At 37.7% G+C, this 26,253-nt stretch overlaps 1 protein-coding gene across 1 annotated transcript in view; it reads left to right on the top strand.

Moving 5' to 3' along the window:
- LOC131074498 (DNA-directed RNA polymerases II, IV and V subunit 3) overlaps positions 1-23,887 on the top strand; it is a 38,780-nt gene extending 14,893 nt beyond the window's left edge. The window contains exon 3 of the mRNA XM_058011128.2: positions 23,297-23,887. Coding sequence (XP_057867111.1) covers positions 23,297-23,575 — 279 coding nt within the window. The 3' untranslated portion in view covers positions 23,576-23,887. The remainder of the gene's footprint in view (positions 1-23,296) is intronic.
- The last annotated feature ends 2,366 nt before the right edge of the window (positions 23,888-26,253 follow it).

The following is a 26,253-nucleotide window of genomic DNA, read 5'->3' as shown; positions in this document are numbered from 1 at the left end:
TGTTAGACAAATATTGAAGATACAATTCATAAGATCAATTATTACTAGGGTCAAAGTTCATATATTCATAATTATCTTAGTCATATAACCCATCTAATTCATTATTTGGGTTTAATTATAACGGAGCTCAAATATCGAGACGTGATAGGGTGCCCAAAGGGATCCTTTACCCTAGGCCCAAGAGCGGATATACCATCCCTCTTGGCCTCATGTGGCCTTTCACCATTTCATATGAGGTAGTGTGCCTAGTGAGGTGTCCTATAGCTGTTCTCCCTCATCACGCCACCCTTATTCGCCCTCCTATGATTGATACTCCCTTGAATCTGTCCCAACAATCGGTCAATGTAGGTGTTGGAGGAGAAACTACAATAGAGTGCCCAAAGTGATCCTCTACCTTAGGCCCAAGAGCGGATATACCATTCCTCTTGGCCTCATGTGGCCTTCCGCCATCTCATATGAGGTGGTGTGCCTAGTGAGGAATCTATAGCCATAACCCCTCCTTGTATTCCCTTCCTCACCTTGCCATGATTGATTTTTTTTAATTTGAAAATCATATTGCTACTCATGTCTAATATACATGGCGCTAAATGCATAGATATGTTAATATTTTTTTGATCAGTAATTAATATATTTTATTATTAATATAGAAATATGAAAATTACATTGCAAGAGCATTAGGACAAAAACACCAAAACACCTGCAACAACTATCACCCCAAAAACCACTACAATGTTTGTGCTGCTACTGCCAACCCATAAACACAATTTACCAATTCATTTCTATATCCTACTGCTCTACCCTATACATCTCAAACGATTTACTTCATCTATAGGATTTACAAAATACTACAGAGTATATGCACTGCTGACTCAAAATTTGCACAAAATCTTACACAATATACTATTCTTCATTTGTTCTTTTTTGACTTGAGAGGGCCATTCACCCAGTAGTCCTCTGGACTGAATTTAAGGCGTTTTTGGCCTTTCTTCTATGCTGTTACACCAACCGCATTCTGCCCCATCTCCCTCTTGTGCAGGTAATCCTTCAATGCATCCAGCCAATCTGGGCTTCTGCGCGATGTTCATCCCTATCGCTTGACGCACTCCACAGGGGGAAAGACCGCAACGACAGATCAAACCGTTCAACTTGGAGCCAATCACCATTACAGGCTATGAAAACCTTGCTCGGTTGCACCATTGCATTCATTCCATACGGCTAGTCGTCCCTCACACACTCCTACATGACCCAACACACATCTTCCTTCTCCCCCAGCTGCAGGCCCCACGCCATAAACATAGACATGATATCTATATTGGTGCGGTATTGATACTCGGCTTTCAAGTATTCCTTCCCAAGCAAAATGTCCATTATTTGCATGAACAAAGGATCTTCGATTTTAAAGATACTCAGCCCCTTCTTCGATATTTTGCCCAAGAATGCCAATTGTTGTTTCTAAGTAATCAAGGTGAAGTTGGCCTCCATACACAGCTATGCTACGCCACTCATCGCTCTTCCTATTCTCGCTTCTTGAAACTTCTCCAGGCGGTATGAGAGGAATAACATCCTTGTCATTAAGAACACCCCCATCAAACTATTCATAGTAACTACTTGTTGTGACCTTTTCACACATCGCCCCATTGCCAACGGGGATCCCCTCTTTTCCTGCTTCTCGCGTTGGTTAGTTTAGGGTTTTGGCAACATAGTGGGCAATTTTGACTTTCCCGTGCCCGAGTCTCGGAGTTTTGATCATGCCTATTGTCGTTTAGGGTTTTTTGAAGTTATAGGATCAAGCACGTAAAGTTGAGATTTTAAATGATCCTAATTCTATCTAAGTGTAGACCTTTTGAGTGTTAATGTGTTTTTGAATAACCATGTCGGTGATTTTAAAGTGCTAAGGTGTGTCAAGACCTTTTGGAGTTGTTTTCTCGCTCCTAGGAAGTTATTCAAGTTGATTTCACACTTTATCCCAATAGATTTCCTTATTTTTTGCTCAAATTTTTGGTAAATTTGCCCAAGTCCAGTTGATTTTTATTGAGTTTTGAAGTTTCCCATGATTTTGAGTGGAAAAAAATCATCATATTCCGGATGAAAATCCATATTCTAAGGGTTAAAAGGTCAAAATTCCACATTAGAGGTGCTTTTCCCTCATATTCCTGACTACCCATGGTTTTCCCCCACTCAAAATCCAGAGTGGACATGGATTTCCCCTGGAATCCAAACTTGCTCTGTTTTTCCACCATTGAGAATCCATAGTACATACTAGGGTCGATTTTCCCCAGGATGCTTTAATTTTGACTAAGTGTTGGATTTTATCCTAACTACGTTTTTTTCCACCGGGAGTATGGATAAGGTTGTGGATGACGTTTGTGATGATTCCATACTATTGTGACGTATTCAGACATCGCCCCATTGCAAATGAGGACCCCTATTTTTTTTGCTTTCCAGGGTTAGTTTAGTTTGCTTGGTTGTCTGATCTTGGCTTTTAGCCTTTGCATTGGAGAGTCGCTAGGGGGGCTCATTAGGATAGCAGGCTCTGCTTGAGTTGAGGTGGGTCAGTAGGTGGTCCAGGTCAGGGTCTCTTTGGAAGCCTTCTCTAGGTCAGGCCTTGCTCTTGTTTCTAGGTTAGGTTTTGATTGAGTTTGAGGAAGTCCTTATATCTTGCTAGTAGTCTTGCCTTTTGAGTTCCTAGGGCATTTAGTCAAGGAAGTGATGAGGAATTTGAGTGAATTTCCTTTGAGGCCTCTTTTGCTCCCAGTCTAGACCTCAAAGCTTGCCCCTACATCTTGACTGAGTGAATAATGACCTATTTTTGCCTTGTGAACAAGTTGGAATGAGTTAAAATAAGGAAATTGAGCCTAAAAGACAAATTTTGCTCCTGGCCCTTCCAAAGGGTCCAGAGCGAAATTCTTGGATAGGTCTTGTTCTTCCAGAGGTACCTAGGAGAAATGGCTAAGATGCCCTTGTAATCCAATTTTTTCGAGCCAGGAACTTCTTTAAGGTGGTTTGTTAGCATGTATTGAGGTGAGAGCAACATGAATGAGGGAGAGTTTTGACTGTATGGGTGGTATCTAAGGCTAATTCCTCAATTTCGCTCCTGACCCTTCCAAAGGGTCTAGAGCGAATTCCCTTATATCTCCCTTCTTGGTCTTAATTTACCTCGTAAACCTTGTCCTTATGGCGTAGTGAAGAGAGAATTGTTGTGTGAAGCGAAGTGAAGTGATAAAAGGTAAGGAATTTGAGCATAAATGTAAATTTCACTCCTGACCCTTCCAAAGGGTCCAGAGCGAAATTTTTCTATGCTCCTGACCCTTCCAAAGGGTCCAGAGCGAAATTTTTCTATGCTTATTTCTTCACTAGGGACATTGAATGGTGGTCATGCATGGCAGAGAAAGGGATCAAGGATTCAAGTTCCAACAGATTAAATGCTCAGGCAGTCAAATGTAAGTCCCCTTGTGATTCCAGCATAATCACATCATACCACAAGAGCTTATCCACATGTAGAGACCCTACATATAAGAACCTTGGAGTCTTCTCGAATGATCCTTAGGCGAAATCTTCACCATTCGGGGAAACTTTGTTCAAGAGAGGATAAGATACCTTGGTATTTTATTCTGTGTTCGCATTTGCATAAACAGAGCGAAATCCTTAGGATAGCTTAATTTCTTGCCAAAAACATTGAAATGGACATCACTTTGAAGGTAGATGGGCTTGATAGTATGGGGGGAGGACCCAAAGGCCTACCTAGGATGAAGTTCAAAGAAATGATGAAAGGTTGAGTGCAAATACAAATTTCGCTCTTGACCCTTCCAAAGGGTCCAGAGCGAAATTCCTAAAAAACTCCTTTTGCTCCCAATTTTGTATCAATCCTAGCGTTGATTGAGGTGGATTGAACTTAGAGGCATCCTTAGGCATGCATTTGAGTAAGTTGTGGTCACAAGATGTGAAGAATTTGTCCTAAATCACAAATTTCGCTCTAGACCCTTCCAAAGGGTCCAGAGTGAATTTCCTCATAGGTCCTGTCCTTGGCCAAGGTCCAAAGCGAAATTTCCTAAAACACTATTTTGCCCCTTGTTTGAAGTTTAGATTTTGTCCCTATGGCGTAAGATTGATGTATTCTTGCCTTGAAAGGAGATTTGAGGCAAAGAAATTGTGAAAATTGAGCTAAAATGCAAATTTCGCTCCTGACCTTTCCAAAGGGTCTAGAGCGAAATTCCTTGGAGATTTAAAGTTTTGACTAAGTCCTTGAGCAAAACCCATTCCTAAACAATTGTGGAGGCAAATGATTTGATTTTGGTAAGGTAAGGTTGAAAATGAGGTCTAATTGAGCAACTTTGTCCAATTTCGCTCCTGACCCTTCCAGAGGGTCCAGAGTGAAATTCCCAATAGGGCTTGTCCCTGGAGAGGATCTTGAGTGGATTTCATTCTAATGCCTTCTTGTTGATGATTTAAGGTGAGAAATATCATGTTAGAACAAATATATCATGTATACTTAATCATCCTTTGTTTGTTTTGTAGATTAACAAAATCAAGATGGAGGAGGATCAGGTCAGGACAAGGTGGACCTATTCAAGTTCCATTCTCATCAAGGACACTTCAAATGCGTGAGAGAGGACTCAAGGTGCTACTAGATTGAAAGACTTCAAATGAGCAACAATTGCAAGCAATGAAGCTAACCATCCTCAAGGACCTCGTTCTACCGCATTAAGAGATCACAGGATGGCAAAGAAGAAGGATCTTGTAAACATTTCAAGGCAAGATGGGCTACTAGAGAAGGAGTGACTTGACCGTGAAGAGGCCTCATCAAACACAGGAGGGTCAAGGAGAGGTACGTCATCCATCAAGTACATCGAGGACAAAAGAAGATCAACCAAAGTCAGTGCAAGGGTACGTTGAAGAAGCAGATAGTTTTAGAAGAGTTAATCAAAGTTAGCTTCTCAGCATCACCAGATTGAGTATCAAAAGAGATATGAGCAAACGTCAGACAAGGTGGCATCCCAGTCACTATTCCTCCAGTTAGACAACTCCACCTCAGCATGTCCAGATTCAATGTACCTGACTCACCAATGATGGCACAAACTTCGAGGCACCTACCCCTGACATCTATTGGTCCATTCTCATGAAGTGTAATTTTCTCATTGGCTAGGGGAGTTTGTTGTAACAAACCCTAATTAGGGTTTCTATCTTGTAATCCTAGCCATTCATTCTAAATCAATCAGAGCCATCAAATTGTAAAGAGCTCCCTATATAAGGCTTTGGCTCTTCATTTGTAAGGGTTAATAGTTAGTTCATAGAGGTTAGAATAGCTAATGATTAATAGCAAATAGAATAGCAATTAGAGTAGATTAGGAGGCGGCAAGAAATTGTTGCCTAAATTGTAAATGAACTCCATTTTCATTGAAGTTAAGGTGAAATGTGTTCTTTCTTGCAATATGCATGGTTTTTTGTTGAATCTTCAATTTTAGATGGTAGATAATTAGATTGAATGGAGAAAAATTGTTGAATGCACTCGCATGGAATCCGCCTAGTCCAAACCACTAGCTTCTTACTGATTGTAAGGGCGCCCTGCGTGGTCAACTGGCATCGAATGAGCTTAATCTTGAGTCGTTACGCGTCTATTGTTCATGCATTAACTTGAATGGTGATCAGTGTCTGATGGTGTACGATTTGGACATATTTGAAGCATCCCTTAGAAGATCGCACTGAGCTGGTGTTGAATTGTTCAGTTTGATGGTGAAACCTAGCCCAATAGGACTCAACCTAGTCGTTCATCTATATCCTTGCATTCTAAGTCCTAGAATAGTTTCTTTAAACCCCATGCTTTTGCCATTTCTTTATCTTCTAGCTAGTAGATAGGATTCAAGTTCCAACAGATTAAATGCTCAGGCAGTCGAATGTAAGTCCCCTTGTGATTCCAGCATAATCACATCATACCACAAGAGCTTATCCACACGTAGAGACCCTACATATAAGAACCTTGGAGTCTTCTCGAATGATCCTTAGGCGAAATCTTCAGTTTGGGGAAACTTTGTTCAAGAGAGGATAAGATACCTTGGTATTTTATTCTGTGTTCGCATGTGCATAAAATAAAAAAACACATAAACACATACCTAGATCGATTTTCCACCAGGCCTTTTGTGACAAGATTTTGAGGATTTTTGTGTGGATATTCATTCTAGACCCTAGGCGATTTTCCATTGAGAGTGATTTTGATGATTTTGTGTCCAGATGAATGTCTAGACTAGGATCGATTTCCCCCCAGGGGCATTTTTGCGTTAGATGATGAAGTTTTAATTGGAATTTTCGTTCCAGACTTTGATTGATTTTCCCCTGGACCCAAATTTTGTGCACATTGATGAATTTTGGGATCAATTTTCCCTTAAGGGGATAATTTTGACGATTTTTTAATGATTTTAATGGGATTTTTAATCCCTACAAAAATTGATTTTCCCCAATTGGCCATTTTAATTTTAATTTTGAAATATTTTAATAAATGGGCTTCATCTAATTGTTTTTTTTGAAAAGCAACGATTATTTAAAAATAAAAAACAATTAATAAATGATTTGCAATAAGCATTTAATAATTTTAACCTTCTAGATGCAAATCGATTTTTGCCAGGCAAGTATAAGAACAGTTTTTTTATCCCACATTGCTTGTGGTGAAAATTGATGGTGAAAGCAAATTGAAAAGGAGAGATCCCAGCATTATTTTATTATTATATTTGCCAAGTGTATGCTTGAAAGGGCGATTTTTCCTCCAGCTGGCGATTTTTTGGTGAAGTGTCCAAGTGACACATTGGGTTAAAGATTGATTTTGTTGCTATTTTTTTTCCTCATTTCCAGCCCGTAGTGATTTTCTATTGGCTGCCATTGGAGTGTATTTGCCACGATTTTCAGACTTGTGCGAGTTTTGGTGAAGTTAGCGATTTTTGGAAGGGGGCGATTTCATGTTTGAGAGGTTTTACCCTCCATTTTTGGTTATTTTCTTCCTTGGGTGATGCCACCATTGTTGCAAGCTTGCTGATATCTTGTTCTCAGACCTGAAGCACATCCATTTTCAGACTTGTGTGACTCCATAGCTGGCTGGAAAATCGATTTTTGAGACCTACATTGTGTTCCCAGCCCATTTGTGCCTTACGCGATTTCGTCTAAAGGGCAGATTGGAGTGATTTTCAGTCAATTTTCAGAGCTATTCATCACTGTTGCAGGTCTGAAAATTTCATTGGTTGGCGGCTGTCTTCAGAAACTTCATTTCCAGCCACCTACCCACTTAGGCGATTTTGCTTGGAGCTCATTCCTTTGTCTTTTTTGATCATTTCCAGGGATTTTAAACACTTTGCAAGGTGCTTGTAAGTCTGAAGCAATCCATTTTCAGACTTGTCCTCAGAAAATTTTACTTTTACCAGCCATACCTACATTCCTGGATATGATTGCTTTGATCATTAAGATTGATTTTCATCAAGTTTGTACACATTTGGGGTGATTGCAACATGTTTTAAAGATTAATTTGTGAAGTTGCAGGTTGTCTTCAGATTTGCTGGCAACCATTGTTGACTTCGGGAGGTGTCTTCAAACTTGGTTTTGTGTGAAAACACAACCTTTCACACCTTTTCCTTAGTCATTGTTGATCCAGTATACTCCTTTGCACTCTAATTTGAACATAATTTCTAAGTATAAGGAGGTGTTTCCAGTCTTTGGTCTGAAAACTATTGATTTAAATGAATTTCACGAGGGTTTTATACACTAACCTTGTCACATTTTGTATTCAATTGTTGAAATCTATCGAGAGTGTGGATTATTTTCCTGATTTCCATACCAAAATTAGTCTAAATCATTAAGAAATCAGGAATTTTATCAAGAATATTATATTTTCCTAAGTTCTAACTTCTGGCTTCGTACAAATGCGATGTTGAAGTTCGGACTCAAGGAAAGGAGAGAACAACGAAAGATACTTGAGACAGGATTTTATCCACAATCCAAGATGTTATCCAGATGGAAGAAGATCACAGACACAAACATGCATTTCTTGAACATGAACTTGATGCGATAGCGTATGTTCGGAATTGGAAGCCAGGTTCCTTCCCCAGCTTATGTGAACATCATGAAGAGTGGCATTTATCAGGCCGTTGGATTTCCGCAATCCATACAGTGCAGTGAGTTTATCCTGGAGTGTGCACGATGTTATGATCCTCTCTCCTGATTGATCAAGGCTCCTAAGTGTGCCATCATTGCCTACCTTGCCGAGGATGTGATTGTTGAGGTGTTTGGAATTCCGCGAGGGGCAAACATGAAGGATATAACTAAGGATGAATATGAAGACCGATATAAGATGGATGCGTGCAAGACCGTAGTAAACAAGGAGTGGATGATCAAGCCTAGGACACATCATTCGAAGGCTCCCAAGACACTCATGTGCACAAACTTCAAAGAGGAATATAGTGATTTAGTATTCTTGCTTAACCGAGTGATGGGAATGCTGCAAGGTGCAATATACGATGGATGGATGTTCTATTTCATCCAAGATTGTCTAAAAAGAACATTGATAAATTGGTCTAGAATCATAAGTGACAATTTGGACTTTCAGCTAAGGAATGTGGAGCGGTCCAAATCATTCTCCATGACTTCCTATTTGGTGTACCCGCTTGCACGGTTTGTTACATACAAAGGATTGATATGCAAAGGTGAAGTCGGGAATGGGCAAGGACAATTCAGGAGTTATGAATGCTATCCATAGCTGAACATGTATAGAATTGAAGATTATAAGAGAGTGAATGATGTATTCACAATGTACATCACACGGATGCTGCAAGGTGGAGTCCACATGAGGTTGTCGAAGGAGGCAATGGAGCTGATAGAGAAATATGGATCGTGGTATATACAGTTTCCCACTTTCACATACCTTAGGATTCATGGATTTCAATCCGAACCCTACAGGCTTCCTAGGTATCCTTATGACAGTTTGATCTTGTTGGAAGTGGTGAGACAACTTTTGGAGCTTGATTCTATCCAGAAAGAAAAGCACAAGACAGGCATGATGTTCCCTATTTCAGTTGGGAAGACATTGGAGGTTTGCCAGTTCGCCTTAGCAGCCAACACAACAAGTGAGGAACTTGCATTCTATCGATTTGCAACATATAAGAGAAGAGAAAGATTTGATCTAGATAAGAAAGTTGGAAGGATCAGGGGAGAAAAGTTCATCCACAAGGTAGACATAGAAGATTATTGGGCCAACCTGATCGACGAGCAGGCAATAAAGAGAAGAATGTGGTCTAGAATGTTAGTAGATTTCATGAGGAAGTATGGAATTTTTTTTCATTCCTGACCAAGTGTTAGATGTCAGGGATTATACGCATCCACAATATGAAAATGAAATGAAGAAGGCGATTCTATTGCCTAATTGGTCAGAGTCAGAAGAAATAGATTTGATTGTATTGATGAGAGAGGTCTTGAGTTTCTCTCGAGCATGGGTGGACATTTAGATGAATAAGTTAGTTGATATGGGTGTCACCTTCACTTATGAAAAGATGAAACATGAGGAATCCATTTCCGAAGACGATTAGAGGGCTATCAGTGATATCAGGATTCATGCGGATGAAGAAAGTCAAGATCCCAAGAGAAGGAAGAACACACCAGGAGAAGTCAAGGCTAGAGGGAAGAAGATTGAGGAGGTCAAGAAGAAGAAACAAAAGAGCCTATCATTCCTTTACCACCTCTCAGTGTCTCATCAATCAAGGAAGTTGAAATGCCAGAACAAAACAAAGGGACCGAGCAATGTTCCAACACAGTGATACTACCAGAGAATATTCTGGATTTACATGCCAGAACGACATCTGCTCCACCTAATGAGGAGGATGATTAGCCGGGATCCCCTACCATCCTTTTGGAGGTTAGTTTGGGAAATAATGTATATGATTTGACCAGGAATAATCTTGATGATGATGATGATGATGTTATCTCGGCATTGAGAGAGCTTGATCGAGATATGTGTCTCGATAATGGTATGGAGATGGCTGCTATTCTTGATTGGCTGATGAAGAGTATGGAGAAAAGTAAGAAAATGATAGAGGCACAACCTATTGATGACATTGATGACCACTTAGCTAGGAGCAATAAGGAGCCAGAGCCTAAGAGAGCTGAGATTTTGTCACACATAGCTAGAGATGAGACAGGAATGCGGATTGCGTAGGTGGCTATTCTTATTGCAGGTGTGACGGTAGACATTGCTACTCCCATGGATTTCCAGATTACTTCAGTTGCTCTTGGCCATACTACAAGAGAGTACGAATTTTAGTAGGTTGGTGATAACCTTAGGGCAATCAGTGCGAGATTGGATAGAGAGATCGAAGAAAAAGAGAAGTACAAAGAAGAGAATATCAGACTTAGAGAGTGCATTGCAGGGATAAGGCGTGAGAATCCCACCCTTATTTCCTCTATTGCAGTTGATTGTGGACTACGTTCACATTATGAGGCAATGATAGATACACTCTCGGAGGTGGAGAAATGGATTGAAAGTACAAGGAAACATGCAGATGATTTCCTTACTCAGTTTGTCTAGGCATTTGATAGGACAACAAGGCTCATGTTCAGAATACAATATCTAGAGGGAGTTTGGGAAGAATTCCGACCTATTTAGGAGAAGACTATTCCATGCCTCAAAGCCTTGAAAAAGATTCCTCAGTCCACATTGATCCGGGAGAATGTTGTGATATTAGATAGATACGATTTCCATGGGTGGTATTATTCATTGGCCATGAAGAAATCAACTTTGAGAGCGCCCAACTGAGTTGTATAGAGATGGAAGGATTAATTCATGATGTTCAGTTGAAGATCCTTGTCTCAATTGAGGAGTTATTGGGTGTTGATGTCAGTGAGGCCAGTGGTTTACACTTAGCAGAATTAAGAGACAAGATGGAACTTATGTATTTTTGTCAGTTGGACTCTTTGAAGAAGAGTCAGATAGATGATTTGGTCTCTTTGTTGATTCATGTTCATAGTTCGCAGAAGCTCATGCTAGATTGGGAGAACACTTTGGATGCTTGCTCAGATGCATTGGACGTGATTGATTTACAACAAGATACCTTACCTTGTATTTCCATGGAGGAATTAGATTCTGTATTGGCTAGATTCTTGGAGTATGCTAGGAGAGAGAGAGATGCAGGGAGGAATCTTCTAGAAGATTCTCTATTTGATGACTAGGTATCTTTCTATTGGGCAATATGTTGGTGGCACCATTTTTTGATGTAAGCCCTAATTAGGGCAATTCTAGGGTTTTGTTGGCATGATCTTGGCCCTTGATTTAGTTTTAATCTTGGCCATCCATTTTGTATGAGACTATATATACCTCATTGCCTTTCATTTGTAAGAGAGTTTTTGTAGAATTGTTGGTATATGCTGCAACTATTTGAATATAAACATTGTTTGACTTGATGGTGATTTTGTCTTTCAAATGTTGTCTTGCATTCATGGTTCTCAATTCCTCCAAGTTAGATTAGAATTTTAGTTTAGAATTTTTTTTCATGTTTGTTAGATTGAGTGGAAGATTTGCTGAGTATATTTGTGTGGAATACTTAATCCATACCACTAGCCCCTTGCCGTTGGTAAGTGTGCCTTGTGTGGTCGATTGGAAATTTGCGTAAGCTTAACTTCAATTGCTATATGTCCATTGATATGCATCAAACTTGGATGGTCTCAATGTTTGATGGTAGTAATTTAAAAATCTATAAGTATACCTTAGAGGATTGGACTAAGCTTGTGTCAAAATCTGTTCGACTTGATGGTGAGACCCTGTCTAGTTCGATTCCACTGAATTTGTTTATCATTTCCTACATTCCTAGGCTTAGAATAGATTTCCTGAACCCTTTTCCTTTTGCCCTTTTTTTTTAGTAAGTATTAAGTCCAAAACTACTGCCATATCCTAAGTTATTAGCACATCCATTCCGCATATTCATGATCAATGAAGTTAATTCGAACATTTGTGTAAGTCCCCAAGTGAACACAACAATTCACATCAATCGTTGAGTTACCCACTCGTCAAGACTTGACATGTAGAAACCTTGGAATCATTTTAGTTGATCTTATCCTTAGCATCTGAGGTGATTTTGTTGAAGAGAGGGTAAATTACTTTGGTATTTTATTCTGAAATGTTATGTGCATAAACATCAACACTACCCTTTACTTGCCATAATGATCTCTGTGAATGGCGGCATATGGGCACTCTTAAACCTTGAGATGAATATTTCGGTAATCTTCCCACATCTCGTCCAGCTGACTCTCATGAAATGACATCGCCAGCTTGGACAAGGTGTCCACAACCGTGTTCCCACTCCACAATGTGTGGGAAACTTTGAAGTCATCAAATGAAAATGAATATTTCCTAAATTTTTTTATATATTTATTCAATTTCCATGCCACCACCTCCCCCTTTATTATTGACAGCCACTAATGCAGCTTGTGCTTCAGCCTCTTTGTTTGACCCTTCCATCAACTTCTTGGCTTCCAACACAACGATACTGCTGGTCTAGTCCCGTGCTATGCATCCCGCCCTTGACGGGCCCAGGTTACCCTTCGATGCTTCATCAAAGTTTACTTTGAGCCATCCCTCTACTGGTTTGATCCATTTGACCACTCTGTTTTCCTTCTCATCTGGATAAATCCAGGCAGGCCCATTAACAGGCCGCATATACATATTATATTAGCATATAAAGATTTGTGCATTTTTTTCTGCATCCAACAGGTATATATATATTAACAATTATTCATGCATACCACAAGAACTAGAGTATTATTGACTGTTGATTAATACGGTTCATATCTCGACTGATTTCTATATTGAAGACCGCCAATCTCCTTTCCTTGCTGATTCTCGTAGATGGTCCCATTATTCGATATGCATACTCTACTTTCAAATCTGCGGTATTCGTATGTCTGCTGCGCTAAGGTGCATGCTTTGCATCATCAATTTTAAATATTGTTTATATAAAACTCGTTTACAAACTTCATAGGCTCCAACCTACTGGAGACACCAATCCCAACAATTAATTTATAAGTACCAACCTATTGGAGGCACCAACCCCCACCATTGAATTCGTAGTCATCAGCCTACTAGAATATGAGGCACCAACCTCTAACTCAAGTATTTCTCCTTCTTGGATCTGTTCCTTCAATCAATGATAAAAACTTGGTTTCCTTCACTAATCATCTTCTTATATTTGAAGGATGAATTTCTGCCCTCATAAAATCAGATTGTGTTTGTCACTTCTCTCTTGAATAGTAAATCTTCTTTTATACTTAACACATTTCACTACCCTTATTCTCCTCAAAAAACTGCTGCTGTATATATGATTTATCTTTAAATCTCCACACTATTTCTGGCAATCTATAATCACTATTTATACCTTATGTCTCTTATGAAGAGAGACATCCTTCAGAAGAGTAATGTCCTTTCAAAACAATCACGACTCTTCCTTATAATTAACTGCTGTCCTTTCAAACTGATTGCAGCCTTTTGTAATTATAATCTAATTTTAGTTTGCCATTATTTTTATTTAATTGCTTATCATAGTCTTTAATCAAATTGACTTGGAATTTGAAAAATTGATTGCTCAAAATAATCGGATTACTTTTTTCAATTGTAGAGCCGTTTAAATAGACGATTACAAACAGTGATGTTTCTAAAAAAGAAACAACCGCTTCTAAAAGTAGAAGCCAAAAATAGAAAACTAAATACAACAAATAATTAGAGAATGACCATTAATATACTAATTAAATAATAATTAAATATTCTAATACACTCCCTTAATGGTCATTCTATCTACTAAGTACCCTACAGAAGACATTGTAGGTCTTTTGATCACAAACGAAAAGAACACTTTCCTATGGCGGTGACTCCCCTGGATCTGTAAAGTGTTAATGACCAAGATTACCAAAATCCATCTAACCTGATGTTGGGTAACCAAACTGAAACTTGAAACCACGATTTTGAGGAAAAATCGACAAACCCTCCAAAATTGAAGTTACAAATCATCATTTTTTATGGAAAAAAATGGCAAAAACCCTAAACAGGAACAAAACCTTGAATCAATTTTTGAGGAAAAAATTGAACAAAACCTTGAAACATCGTGCGACAAAACCCCAAATATCATGCGGTAAAACAACAGACATCACGCGGCAAAACACCAGACATCATGTGGTAAAACATTAGACATCATGTGGCAAAACACCAGACAACACATGGTAAAACATCAGACATCATGTGGTAAAACATCGCTCTTTGATTTTTGAGGAAAAATCAAGCAAAACCCTCCCATGATTTTTTGTGGAGAAAATAAAAAAATCCAAGAAACCTGAGGTTACAAATCATTGTTTTTGTGGAAAAAACGGTAAAACCCAGATAACCAAAATCCTACGCGAACATTGCAGATTACAAATGATAATTATTAAGGAAAAATTATAAACCTTGCGAACAATTTTTGAGGAAAAAATCGTGAAAACCCTAAAATGTCACGCAGCAAAACACCAAACATCGCATGGCAAAAGCCTGGTTTTTGAGGAAAGAATCAAGCAAAACTCTCCCATGATTTTTTATGGAAAAAATCAGAAAACCGACAAACAATTTTTTAGGAAAAAATCGTGAAAACCCTGGGACTTGTAGGACGAGAGGCCTTGCCTAGAAAAAAGTAATTTTTGTGGAAAAAATTAATAAAACCCAAAAATAAAATTATTAAAACCTAAATGAAATATAAAAAACCTCGGAAATATTTTTTTTTCAAGGAAAAAAATATTAAAAATCGGAAAATATTTTTGTTTAGGGAAAAATAATAAAAACCATAAATGCTAGATCGAGGGTGCGCAGAAAACGGAAAGAACGATGCCCTAGTTATGGGAAACACCAGTCGTGAGAAGTAGGAAAAGGGTAATCTTCGCGAAACAAATAGTATGAACCCTCCCACGCGGCAAAAAATTGTGTTCGCGAGGGAGAAGCCCGTCAAAATTGCCTCCCAAAACATAGAAGACAACGAAAACACCAGTAGTGGTGTTGCGTTCCGCACAAAAAAATTACCGAAAAGAGCTGCCGTGAAAACTGCCGTTGTAAAATTGTGCGGAAAAAGTGCCGTCGCACAAGACACAAATGCACAGAAAAATTGCGAATTTTTGGAAGAAATTAAACTTGCCGCTGTCTGAAAATCATGCCAAAAAAAAACCAATGTCAGGCCAAACATAGAGCAAGGTAGGTTGCGGGAGGAGCAAAGCGACAGAAATCGTGCCGCGAAAACGCAGAAAACCCAACAAAAAACGCGCGCTATAGAGGAAGACACGACTAGAAAACCTATGTTGCGATTTCAATAATCACGAAAAAACCCTGCAAAAAACTGGAAACCCACGAAACGTAGCCCAGAAAAGCACTAATGAATCAAAGAAAAAAATATTCTGAAAATAAATTCTTGGTAGCGAGGCTACAAATTTTCTAAAAAATTCGCCAAATTCTGAAAAACCCCATCGACCCACTTTGATACCATGAAAAATTGATTGCTCAAAATAATTGGATTACTTTATTCAATTGTAGAGCCGTTTAAATAGACAATTACAAACGGTGATGTTTCTAAAAAAGAAACAACTGCTTCTAAAAATAGAAGCCAAAAATAGAAAACTAAATAAAGCAAATAATTACTCTAATGATCATTAATATACTAATTAAATAATAATTAAATATTCTAATAGAATTGTTATTATATCTTCATTAAATGATTGCTCCTTAAACATTAATTGCTGCATATTATAATTGCATCGCTGCTCTTTATAATGGCTCCAGTACTTAGTAATATCTTGACTTCAGCCAATAAGAAGCTCCAAACAATGACAACCTCAATAGCCATTGACATCAGGTAGACTGCTCAACTGGAGTGCTTTACGATCTTGGTGGCCTCAAAGATGAACAACTTTGATACTGTTTATTAACAGGACTTGCCTCTGCCATAATCAGCACTGCCCCTCTCTGAGCATCTGGCATAAATTGAACTTGGAGCCCTACCATAGTGTTGACGTGTATTTTGTACACTATCAAACACAGAATAAAATACCTTAAGGTACCTTATCCTCTCTTGAGTAAAGCCTCCGAATGCTGAAGATGTCGCGAAAAGGATCAATCGGGATGACTTCAAGGTTCTTGTATGTAGGGTCTCTACGTGTGGATAAGCTCTCTGTGGTATGATGTGATTTGCTGGAATCACAAGGGGACTTACATTTGATGATTGAACGTCTGATCTGCTTTGGATATTGCTGGAACACAGGCTCTTACTAGCTTAGACTTGAAAAAAAGGAAAAAAAGAGGAGGGCGAGGAAAGGATCTAATCCTAACACTAAGAATGTAAGAGCAATGAATGATCTTTGATGAAATTCTAACTAAGTCTTGTTTTGACATCCCAGGACCATCTCCACAAGGTTAGTGCGATCTTCGAAGGAAAGCTTTATGATGTTCAAATCATCACTGCAGGCATAGACACCATCAGGTTGATGCATATCAATGAAGAAGCGACAATTGAAGTTAAGCTTAAGCTGAATGATTCCAGTTGACTACGCAAGGCACGTCTGCAATCAACAAACTGCTAGTAGTATGGATATACGAATTTCACCATCAATCAAGCACATTTCTTCCACTCATCTAATAACATGAAATCAAATATGAGAAGTATAAAGACCATGCAAATTGTCGAATCGACCCATAAATTTCACCATTTCTTCAATGAAGTTACAAGTCTTTTACAACAACATCTTGGCAACAATCTTTGCCTTCTCTCTCTACGCTACTTTAATTGCTATTCTATCAACTAGCTAATCACCTTCTAACTACTCTCTATCTATCTTCTATTAACTGCTTCCAACTATTTTCTAACTTATCTATCCCTAATTGCCTTTACAAATGAAATGCCAGGGTTTATATAGTGCCCTCAATACAATTCGATGGCTAAGATCAATTTGAGATCAATGGCCAAGATTCAATAATGAAAACCCTAACTAGGGTTTGTTACAACCATTACATAACATTTAATGCTTGACCAATGAAATAATTGTATTGCTTGGACACATGTCCTCTCTGGAAAAATCGACCAATGGATAGCCGGGGTAGGTACATCGGAGTTTGTGCCACCTTCCATGAGTTAGGTACATTGAATCTGGAAATGCTGAGGTGGACCACACTGACTGGAGAAGTGATGACTAGGATGCCACCTCGTCTGACACTTGTAATTTGGTAAATATTCAACTTGATGTTGTTGAGAAGCTAGCTTTAATTAATTCATCTGGAACTATCTGCTTCTTTAACGAACCCTTGTTCTAACTTCTTGTGTCCTTGATGTGCAGGATGATTGCTGTACCTCGCCTTGGAATACTGGATTGGAGAAGTCGCCCTTGATGACGTTAGTCCAAAGAAGGCCGTCCTTGTCGATGCTAGGCTGGAGGAGGTCGCCCTTGTCCTTGCTTGATCGTCCTTGAGGAGACCGTCCTTGTCGATGCTTCGAGCTTGGGAGTCGCCATCTTGATACCTACACAACATTTCACAATTAATAATATATCTTGAAATCTAAAAATTAAACTTTAAAAGGAAGATTCAAGATTTTAATTAGGAAACCTCATGATAAATCTTGAGTTATCATTTCCTAATTTAGGACTTTCAAAGAAAAATTTAAATCTTCAAAAAAAATGGTGCCAAGGTGATTACGCCATACCTCCACTTGGGAATTAATTCTAAAAAATGATGCAAAAATAAGATGAATTTGCTAGGCAAAATGTAGATCAAAGCTCTCCCTTGGATAAAATGCACCTCCTTTAGCTTGGAAAAGAACTCCACCTTCCACTAGCTTCTTCAAGATCTGGAAATTCGCCTTCAAATGTCTTCAAAAATCTAGAAATTATCCTCCAATCTAGCAAGAAATACGCCTTTCCAATAGCTTTCAAGATGAATTTCGCCCTCCACTAGCTTCTTCCACACTTAGTAGAAATTCACTCCACTCCTCTGGATTTTGCTCGTCAAATTGCTCTCCAATTTCGCATTTGAAAGGATGGTTGAATGATTTGAATTGTGAAACAACACCTCCAATATATAGAGCGCTCACCTTCTACATCTCTCCATAGGCCGACTTGGTGGAAAAAATAAACAAAGATTAATAAAAGGAGAAGGCCGACTTAATTAAGCAATAAAAAATGATACCTCAAGCGCTCTTCTTTTTAAATTTTAATTTAATAATAATTAATTTCGAAATGCCTCAATTAATAAAAAAAAACGATTTTCCAAGGCTCAAAATTAATTATTAAATGCTATGCGCTTTTCATTAAATGCCAATTTAATTTAATTTTCCAAATATTTCGAAGTTAGCAATTTGACATCTAATGCAATTTGGAGGATATTAATGCCCAAGCATGGTAAAAAAATAACGAATGTCAATAACTTCGCTCTGGTCCCTTGGAGAGGGACAGGAGCGCCTTTTCACTTTTGTCCTCAATCCTTCATTTTTTAATTGCCAATTCACGTTGTGGGGCTAGCAATGATCCCTTTCGTCCCTTCAGTGCATGTTCAACTCGTTTTTTGCAAGGCAAAATTGATGTTCTAAAGATTTTCGCCCTGGTCCTTCAGTGAGGGACAGGAGCGCCTTGGCAATTATGAGCTCACTTATGTTTTGCTAATTTTCAAAATTATCTTCAATGGACCAATTATGCCTCCCTTCATTCATCTCAAACATGAAACTTGCTTTACCTTTGCCAGAAATTTGTCTTGTGAGAAAATCGCTCTGGTCCCTTGGAGAGGGACAGGAGCGCCTATTGTCATTTGGGTTGATTCTCTTCCTTGTGGCCTATTCAAGTTATATTCAACGGGCAAAGCATACTTCCCTTGACCTCTTCAAATCTTAAAATCACTTTAATCTTGCAAGGATAATGTAAATTTGGAATTCAAGCTCCGGTCCTTCAGTGAGGGACAGGGGCAAATTTTGCCCTCTATGCCAAATCATTTCACTTTTCATCTCGAAAATCCTTTGTTGGAGAAGATATCATCCTGTTACACGCCATGAATAAAAGTTAATGTCCAAAAAAGGTCTAAAATTGTGCATATAAAGAAAATCGCTTTGGTCCCTTGGTGAGGGACAGGAGCGCTTTTACCTTTGTAGACAAAAACTCCATCATTTCATTGTCTTTGATCAAGTCTGGATGCTCTATCATGCTCATTTCGTCCTTCACCATGCTTTTGATGTCTCAATTTAACCAAACAAGGCCAGGAATGGCTCAAATAAGTATTTTCGCCCTGGACCCTTGGTGAGGGACAGGAGCGCTTTGCCTTGGTCCCTTGGAGAGGGACAGGAGCGAAATTCGCTTTGGATCCTCAGTGAAGGACAGGAGCGAAATTTGACTTTTTGAACTCTCTATCAGGATAATTTTTATGGAATATAACATTTAAGTATAAGTGACATTTCATATACTTTAAGTTATATTCCATATATACTTTCAGGATGTTTGAGAGTGGTTTTAGACCTCCAGGAGTTATATTGCAAAATCTAGTTTTTTGAGGTTTTTCAGTTTCCAGACTCAGTCAAATTTCAGGATCAGAACATTCCAGACTTAGCCAAATTTCAGGATCAGGACTTTCAGACTTAGCCAAATTTTCAGGATCAGGACTTTCAGACTTAGCCAAATTTTCAGGATCAGGACTTCACTCCAGCAGGACCTGCTATCCTATTGATCTCCCCGACAGCACTCAAAAATGCAAAGGCTAACTGACAAAACCCTAAAAGGCCTAAAAAAAACAAACCCTAAAAAGCAAAAAAAACAGGGGTCCCCATTTGCAATGGGGCGATGTGTGAAAACGTCACAACACATAGTTAGGACTTACTCTTTCTACTCGCCTTGGAAATTATTCATGACCACCAGGTCTCCCATAACCACCTCTCCATATAGGACTTGCACAATCACCTCTTCTATCGCCATCTTCACCTTGAGCATATTCTACCGTAATAACTCTGTCCAATACTTTGCTCATATTTGTAGAGTCCAAGGCCTTTGGCCTCTTACAACAATTCCTTGGACAACAATTATGCTTCGACATCAATGACAACACTAGTTCCAACAAAAATCATTTATGCTTATAGTTTTAATTTATCAGATTATAGCTATTTTATATCTTCTTGTTAATTTTTTGTTTTTCTGTTTCTAGTTTTCTCTTCAGAATTCACGTTCTCTGTGTCATGCTCTCCTCTCCTTTTTAAGAACCTAGTTCTGCAATCCGCCATTATTTTTATTTAATTGCTTATCGTATCTTCATTAAATGATTGCTCCTTAAACATTAATTGCCGCTTGTTTAATATTAATTGCTGCATATTATAATTGCATCGCTGCTCTTTATAATGGCTCCAGTACTTAGTAACATCTCGACTTCAGCCAATAAGAAGCTCCAAACAATGACAACCTCAATAGCCATTAACATCAGGTAGGCTGCTCAACTGGAGTGCTTTAAGATCTTGACGGCCTCACAGATGATTGACTTTGACACTGTTTATTAACAGGACTTGCCTCTGCCACAATCAGCACTGCCCCTCTCTGAGCATCTGGCATAAATTGAACTTGGAGCCCTACCATAGTTAGGACTTTCTTTCTCTACTCGCCTTACCACCAGGTCTCCCATAATCACCTTTCCGTATAGGAGTTGCACAACCACCTCTTCTATTGCCATCTTCACCCTGAGCATATTCTACTGTAATAACATCCACCATATTTTTTTCTCCTTTTCTGATAATAGATCACAGAGTGTGATCCAAAATCTTGGTGCAAAAAACTCTATACAGTTTTCTTTCAGAAGCATTACAACTCATCCTCAATGACTGTTGAAATATTATGGCATTAATCATCAAATACCATTCAGAATTGGTATACATCAGACTCATTATCTACAGAGATTTTTTCTCATATAATCCTACAGGCTATTTAATGTATTGAGTAAAACTCTTCAATGCTGTAACACCATCCTCTTTCTTTATGAGAGTTCCTTTTCTTACACGTGGATGCCTCTGTTCCTGTGACAGGACGAGCCATCTTGGATTCACTTAGTGTTCAGAATTTGCGGCTCTGACCAGAAAAACATTGGTGAAACAAATACCAGGAAATATCCCAGCTTTTTGTTATTATAAGTGAAAAAATATTCTCATCTGAAGGTTGTAAAGCCAGTTCAGAAATATTTTGTTCTAAATCATTCAACATAGTATAAGTGTTTTTTGCAATTTTCTACCAGATATTTGTCATGTGGTGGTTTCAGGCCTTCGTGCCTTTACTTCCACCTGATATTCTTGTCTGCAAAAAATCCACTGATACTATCTTTGACAGTTCTGATGATGCCAATGGTGTTCTAAGTTCTCTCTGAGTGACATGCTTCAAACTTCACTGGATTTATAGCATATTTCATGATAATATCATCCTTCGTCTGTAAGACATGGCAGAGTGTCAAGACTCAAAACTGAGTGTGCTGGAAAAAGCACATCCTAGGTTCAAACTTTTTGAAATTTGGTGACTCCGAGAAGATTAAATGAAAAAGTGGACGATCTTCCACATTTGTAGGGGGGCTCACCCAGGGTTTCCAAGATGTGTTTCTACAACAAAATATTATCCTTCAATATCATAATTCATCTCTGATGTTAAAAAATATTAAGTCCTTAAAATAAGAAGAAAATATTTGTTCTCTTTAACTTCATTTAAAAACTCATTTGCCAATAATTTACTTTGGCATTTAATTTAAATCTCTCTCATAGACCCTAGGCCCTGACCATCTTGCAATCTTTCAATGTTCAATTCAACTCTAATCTGAACCACAATGATCTGTCAACTTGTACCCTGATATCAGATATGATTCTTCATATACATTTTATGATGTCTTGTGGTCAACCAACAAAGTAAGCACATACAAGAACCAAATTTTCACAACAAATTTGTATCTAGCGAAGAACTTTGACTTCATGCTTTATTAGAAGACCTTATTATATCACCTTATCTAATTTTTAGAACTTAACATACAATGCCAACTAATTTTTAAACGTAAAATATAATGCCAAGTATGTTGGTATTTTATTATAATCAACACCATGAAGACATCAACCATGTTTCCCAAATAATGGAAGAATGTTTGCAAGCAAATATCAAAACCAATATTAAGACAAGGCCATAGAAAATCCTTTAGAAACCTCATGAAATTATCAGTGTAATTACTTCTTTGACAAATAAATAAATTACTTCTTTGACATTCTTCCCAGTATTTTTGAATGTTCTTATTTTATTTAGAATTTTCTCCCTGCCCCATCCTACCTAAAACATAAATAATTATATTATATCTAAATAGTAAATACAAGTAACTGCCTGTCATTTTGACCATCATTGTGGCATTTGGGAAACCCCTATCTGCAGCGAAACTACATCTGATCTGCAATAAAGGGATGACCAGATTCAAAGCTTAGCTAGACATTTTGGACTGTTGGTGATGGCATAGATATTGACGACATCAGAAAACTAGAATATTGTATTATCTTTCTCAGGTCACCAAGCAGAGTTGTTTGAAATAATTGAGAAAGAGCAGAGCTGGAAGGCTTCTGCAGACTTTCCAAAGGGCAGTGATCAGGATCATGGTGATGAAAAAAATAATTGGTTTGAATTTGGAGGCTGGATTTTTTCTTGAAAGGGTTTACCCAGGATAGACACTATGTCGCGTGGTGAATGTTTTTGTGCACTTTTTTTCCTTTTACAGTTTGATTGTACTTCCTATGCTATTCGCCCTCTTAGATTCTCGTGTAGTAAGTGTTATACTATCTTATCTTCCTTTAAATTAGATTGTCTGGCTTTTGGTGAAGGCTTTATGGGTCCAGTTATCTAAAATCTATTAGCTGAGCTTTAGAGTTGGGAGTTATAATAATTGTGTGCCAGTCTTTGAGCCTGCTCCTCACCAGCGGACAATTTAGAGAAAATCATAACCATTGGATGAAAATCCTTCGTAGAAACAAATTTTTTTGTAGTTACTACAGTTATTGGGATATTATTATTTTTTTGCTAAAGTGATATTCTTATTTATTTTTAGGATTATGAGCTTTATGTCAATTGGATGTTTCTTTTGTATGCATTATTTGAATTTGGTAAAACTATAATATTAACTTCTGGCAAGTATTCATATTAGTTATGATGTTATCAATATGATCTTTAGAAATAGTTATGCAAAATGGTGCAACCTGATTTTTTTAATGAAATTTTATCATTATCTGTTGAAGTTTGTAACTTACCTATGCAGGTGGTTATACATGATGCGGAAGCTTACTCTTATGATGATGAGGTCATTAAGAAAGCAGAGGCAATGGGAAAGCCAGGATTAGTGAGTATTACTGCTAAAGAGGATAGTTTTATATTCACTGTTGAATCTACAGGAGCAATCAAAGCTTCCGAGATGCTTATTAATGCTATCGATGTCCTGAAACAAAGACTTGATACTGTTCGTCTATCATTGGATACTGAAGAAGGTGATGATCAGTTTGGTGAATTAGGGGCACACTTGCGAGGGGGAGCATTGTAGTTTGGCATGTCTTAGTAACATTTCAGTGCTGCTCAATTTTGTATCAATTAGTACCCCTTTTAGTCTCGTTTTTGACAGGATGAAATTCCTAATGCCATGTCCTCTTAGAAGAATCCGATACAGCATTGAAAATGCTAGAGACAGGGGAGTGTATATGAATGTATGCCTCAATGTAAGATTACTAATGTTGACTCGTCATCCAGATACTTGCACGCCAGTGAAAGTTGAAACATTTTGATAACTATAGGCTTTTGGAAATACCTGGTACAATGTGACGATTATAAAAATGATTGAATGCATCCTTTCTTATAAGTTTGTGTTCTTGACTTAATAATGCCTCTATGGTTATGGATCCAATTATATAACTGATTTCAATGGTCGGTGAAAACGAATAGTGAAGCTTCTTAGTTTTTCAAAAGATTAATAATTGAAGTGCAGGTTTGAATACTGTATAAACCCTATTTACTGGGGTTGAACCCTAGTAATTCTTTTGTGCCTTTCTTACACGCCTTGCATAAATAATTGTATGTATTTTCTGTGAACTGCCTTGTATAAACAATAAATATTTGCTGCTAGTCAAGGATTGTTAGCTTTAAAGGCTTCGATTATGTGATGACTGGTAGCTATTATAGGTCTTCAATTTCATGTTGCTGTTGGCTCTTGGTTGGGTGGTACCTTGCAAGCAGATTGTCAGGCACTTCACCTCCGAAGTCCCAAGTGGGTGCTTGTTTGCACAGAGGAGGTAGTGGAATTTATGAAGGGCTTGGGTATCTAGCAAGTTTTAGTGAGGGAGAGCGCCTTGGTTTTCAGAATTATTGCATGGTATTAATTTTGGTATCTTGTGAAAACAATGTATGAACTAACACTGTCATGATTACCACTCTTGGGATTGGCTGTCCAAATATGTGATTTTGTAAAATAGGAGAAAATTGTGTTCTAAAAGATAAATCCCCAACAAATTCAAAAAATCAAAAGATCATCAATCTTGGATATTTTTTTAAATTCCTGATTTTCATTTTTGGAAATAATAAGTGAACGGATCCCATGTTGAATGATCCAATGGAAAGTTCGGATGAAGAAATAATTCTTCATTGTAGATAGGGTTGGGCATTTGCTTCCAAATTAAAGATCTTTAATTTTGCAAAGCATGGGACTGATTTTCAAGAATGGGGCATGTTATCTATAAGTGATCTCTTACTAATGAAATTTAAGCCATGTTTTCTGTAACTTGTGAAAGAAAAAGAGTGAGGCTTGAAACTATCCTATGTTGATTGATCCAATGGAAAGTTTGGATGAAGAAATAATTCTTCATTCTAGATAGGGATGAGCATTTGCTTCCAAATTAAAGAGCTTTAATTTATGCAAAGCATGGGACTGATTTTCAAGAATGGGGCATGTTATGTAAGTGATCTCTTATTATGAAATTTAAGCCATGTCTTCTGTAACTTGTGAAAGAAAAAGAGTGAGGCTTGTGACTTGTTGATTATTATTTTCTGCCGTTAATTTGTGCAACAAGGGGCAAATCCTGCTGATTAGAATCTGATTGGTATCCGATGATATTTGCCCCCAAAATGAAGACATTTAAGTTGTGCACAGCATGACTCATTTTCATGAATGGAGCATCTTATTTTACTGAAGTTTTAGTAATGAAAATTAAGCTATCCGTTCTGTAACTTGTGAATAAGAGGAAGGTGTGAAACTTGTTGCAAAGTGTTTTTGTTTTGCTATTTGTTGGTTTGTTCAATGTGGGGCAAATCAGGCTGATTAGAATCTGATTAATATGGCAAATCAGGCTGATTAGAATCTGATTAATATCTGATCTTTTTTTTCTTCGGTTTGTGTAGGGTTTGGCATTTGTATTCATAATAAGATAATCACTATTTACTATTTAGTAATGAAATTAAGCTATGTATTATGTACTTGTAAGAGTAAGGCATGAAATTTAATAGAATGGCATTTTCTTGTGTTTGTTGTTTTCATGTAAAAGAGGGTGCCTGCTGATTACTAAATGATTAGTATCTGATCTTATTTTTATTCAATATGATATTTTCTTGCTGTACTATTTTTTCCCCCAAAACTTAAGTAACAGATTTTATGGCTTCACATTTTGTTGTATTATTTCTTGTAGTATGTGCTCTTGATATTGGTGAGATTGGTATTTTGGATGATGTGTTAGGGATTGATATGTAGAACATATTCCCTTTTTCATCCAACTATGTCGGGTTTTGATGAACATGACGAGACATTGTATATTTTTTAGATCAAGGTGGTTATGTGTGTGTGAGACGGTGGTTTTTGAATTAGTCTTTTGTTGATCAGGTTTTTAATTCATTTTCTGTTCACTCGTTCCATTAATTTGAAAATCTGAAAGGGAGGCTTATGAAACTTCCTTGAGGGGTGCATCTTGGGTTATCTACTGATTCTCCACTTGAGGGTACCATTGTTTGCATTTTTTTCTCATTTTCTGGAGGGAGTTTGAGAGGGTGGTTGGTAATTACCAAGAATTTTTGGGAAGTTATATATCTAATTTTATATGTATAATATTAGATGAATAAATCAGAGCTACTAGGTTTTGTGTTTGAAATCTTGTGCGAATGTATTGAATAAGGAGTAAACAATAGAGCACAATTTTATGATGGATGCATTTGATGGTATGTGGATACAATTTTATGATGGAT

Source organism: Cryptomeria japonica, chromosome 9, assembly GCF_030272615.1.
Source record: "Cryptomeria japonica chromosome 9, Sugi_1.0, whole genome shotgun sequence".
Lineage (NCBI taxonomy): Eukaryota > Viridiplantae > Streptophyta > Pinopsida > Cupressales > Cupressaceae > Cryptomeria > Cryptomeria japonica.
The sequence above is the reverse complement of the archived record's forward strand: the minus strand, read 5'-3'. Positions and strand labels throughout refer to the sequence as shown.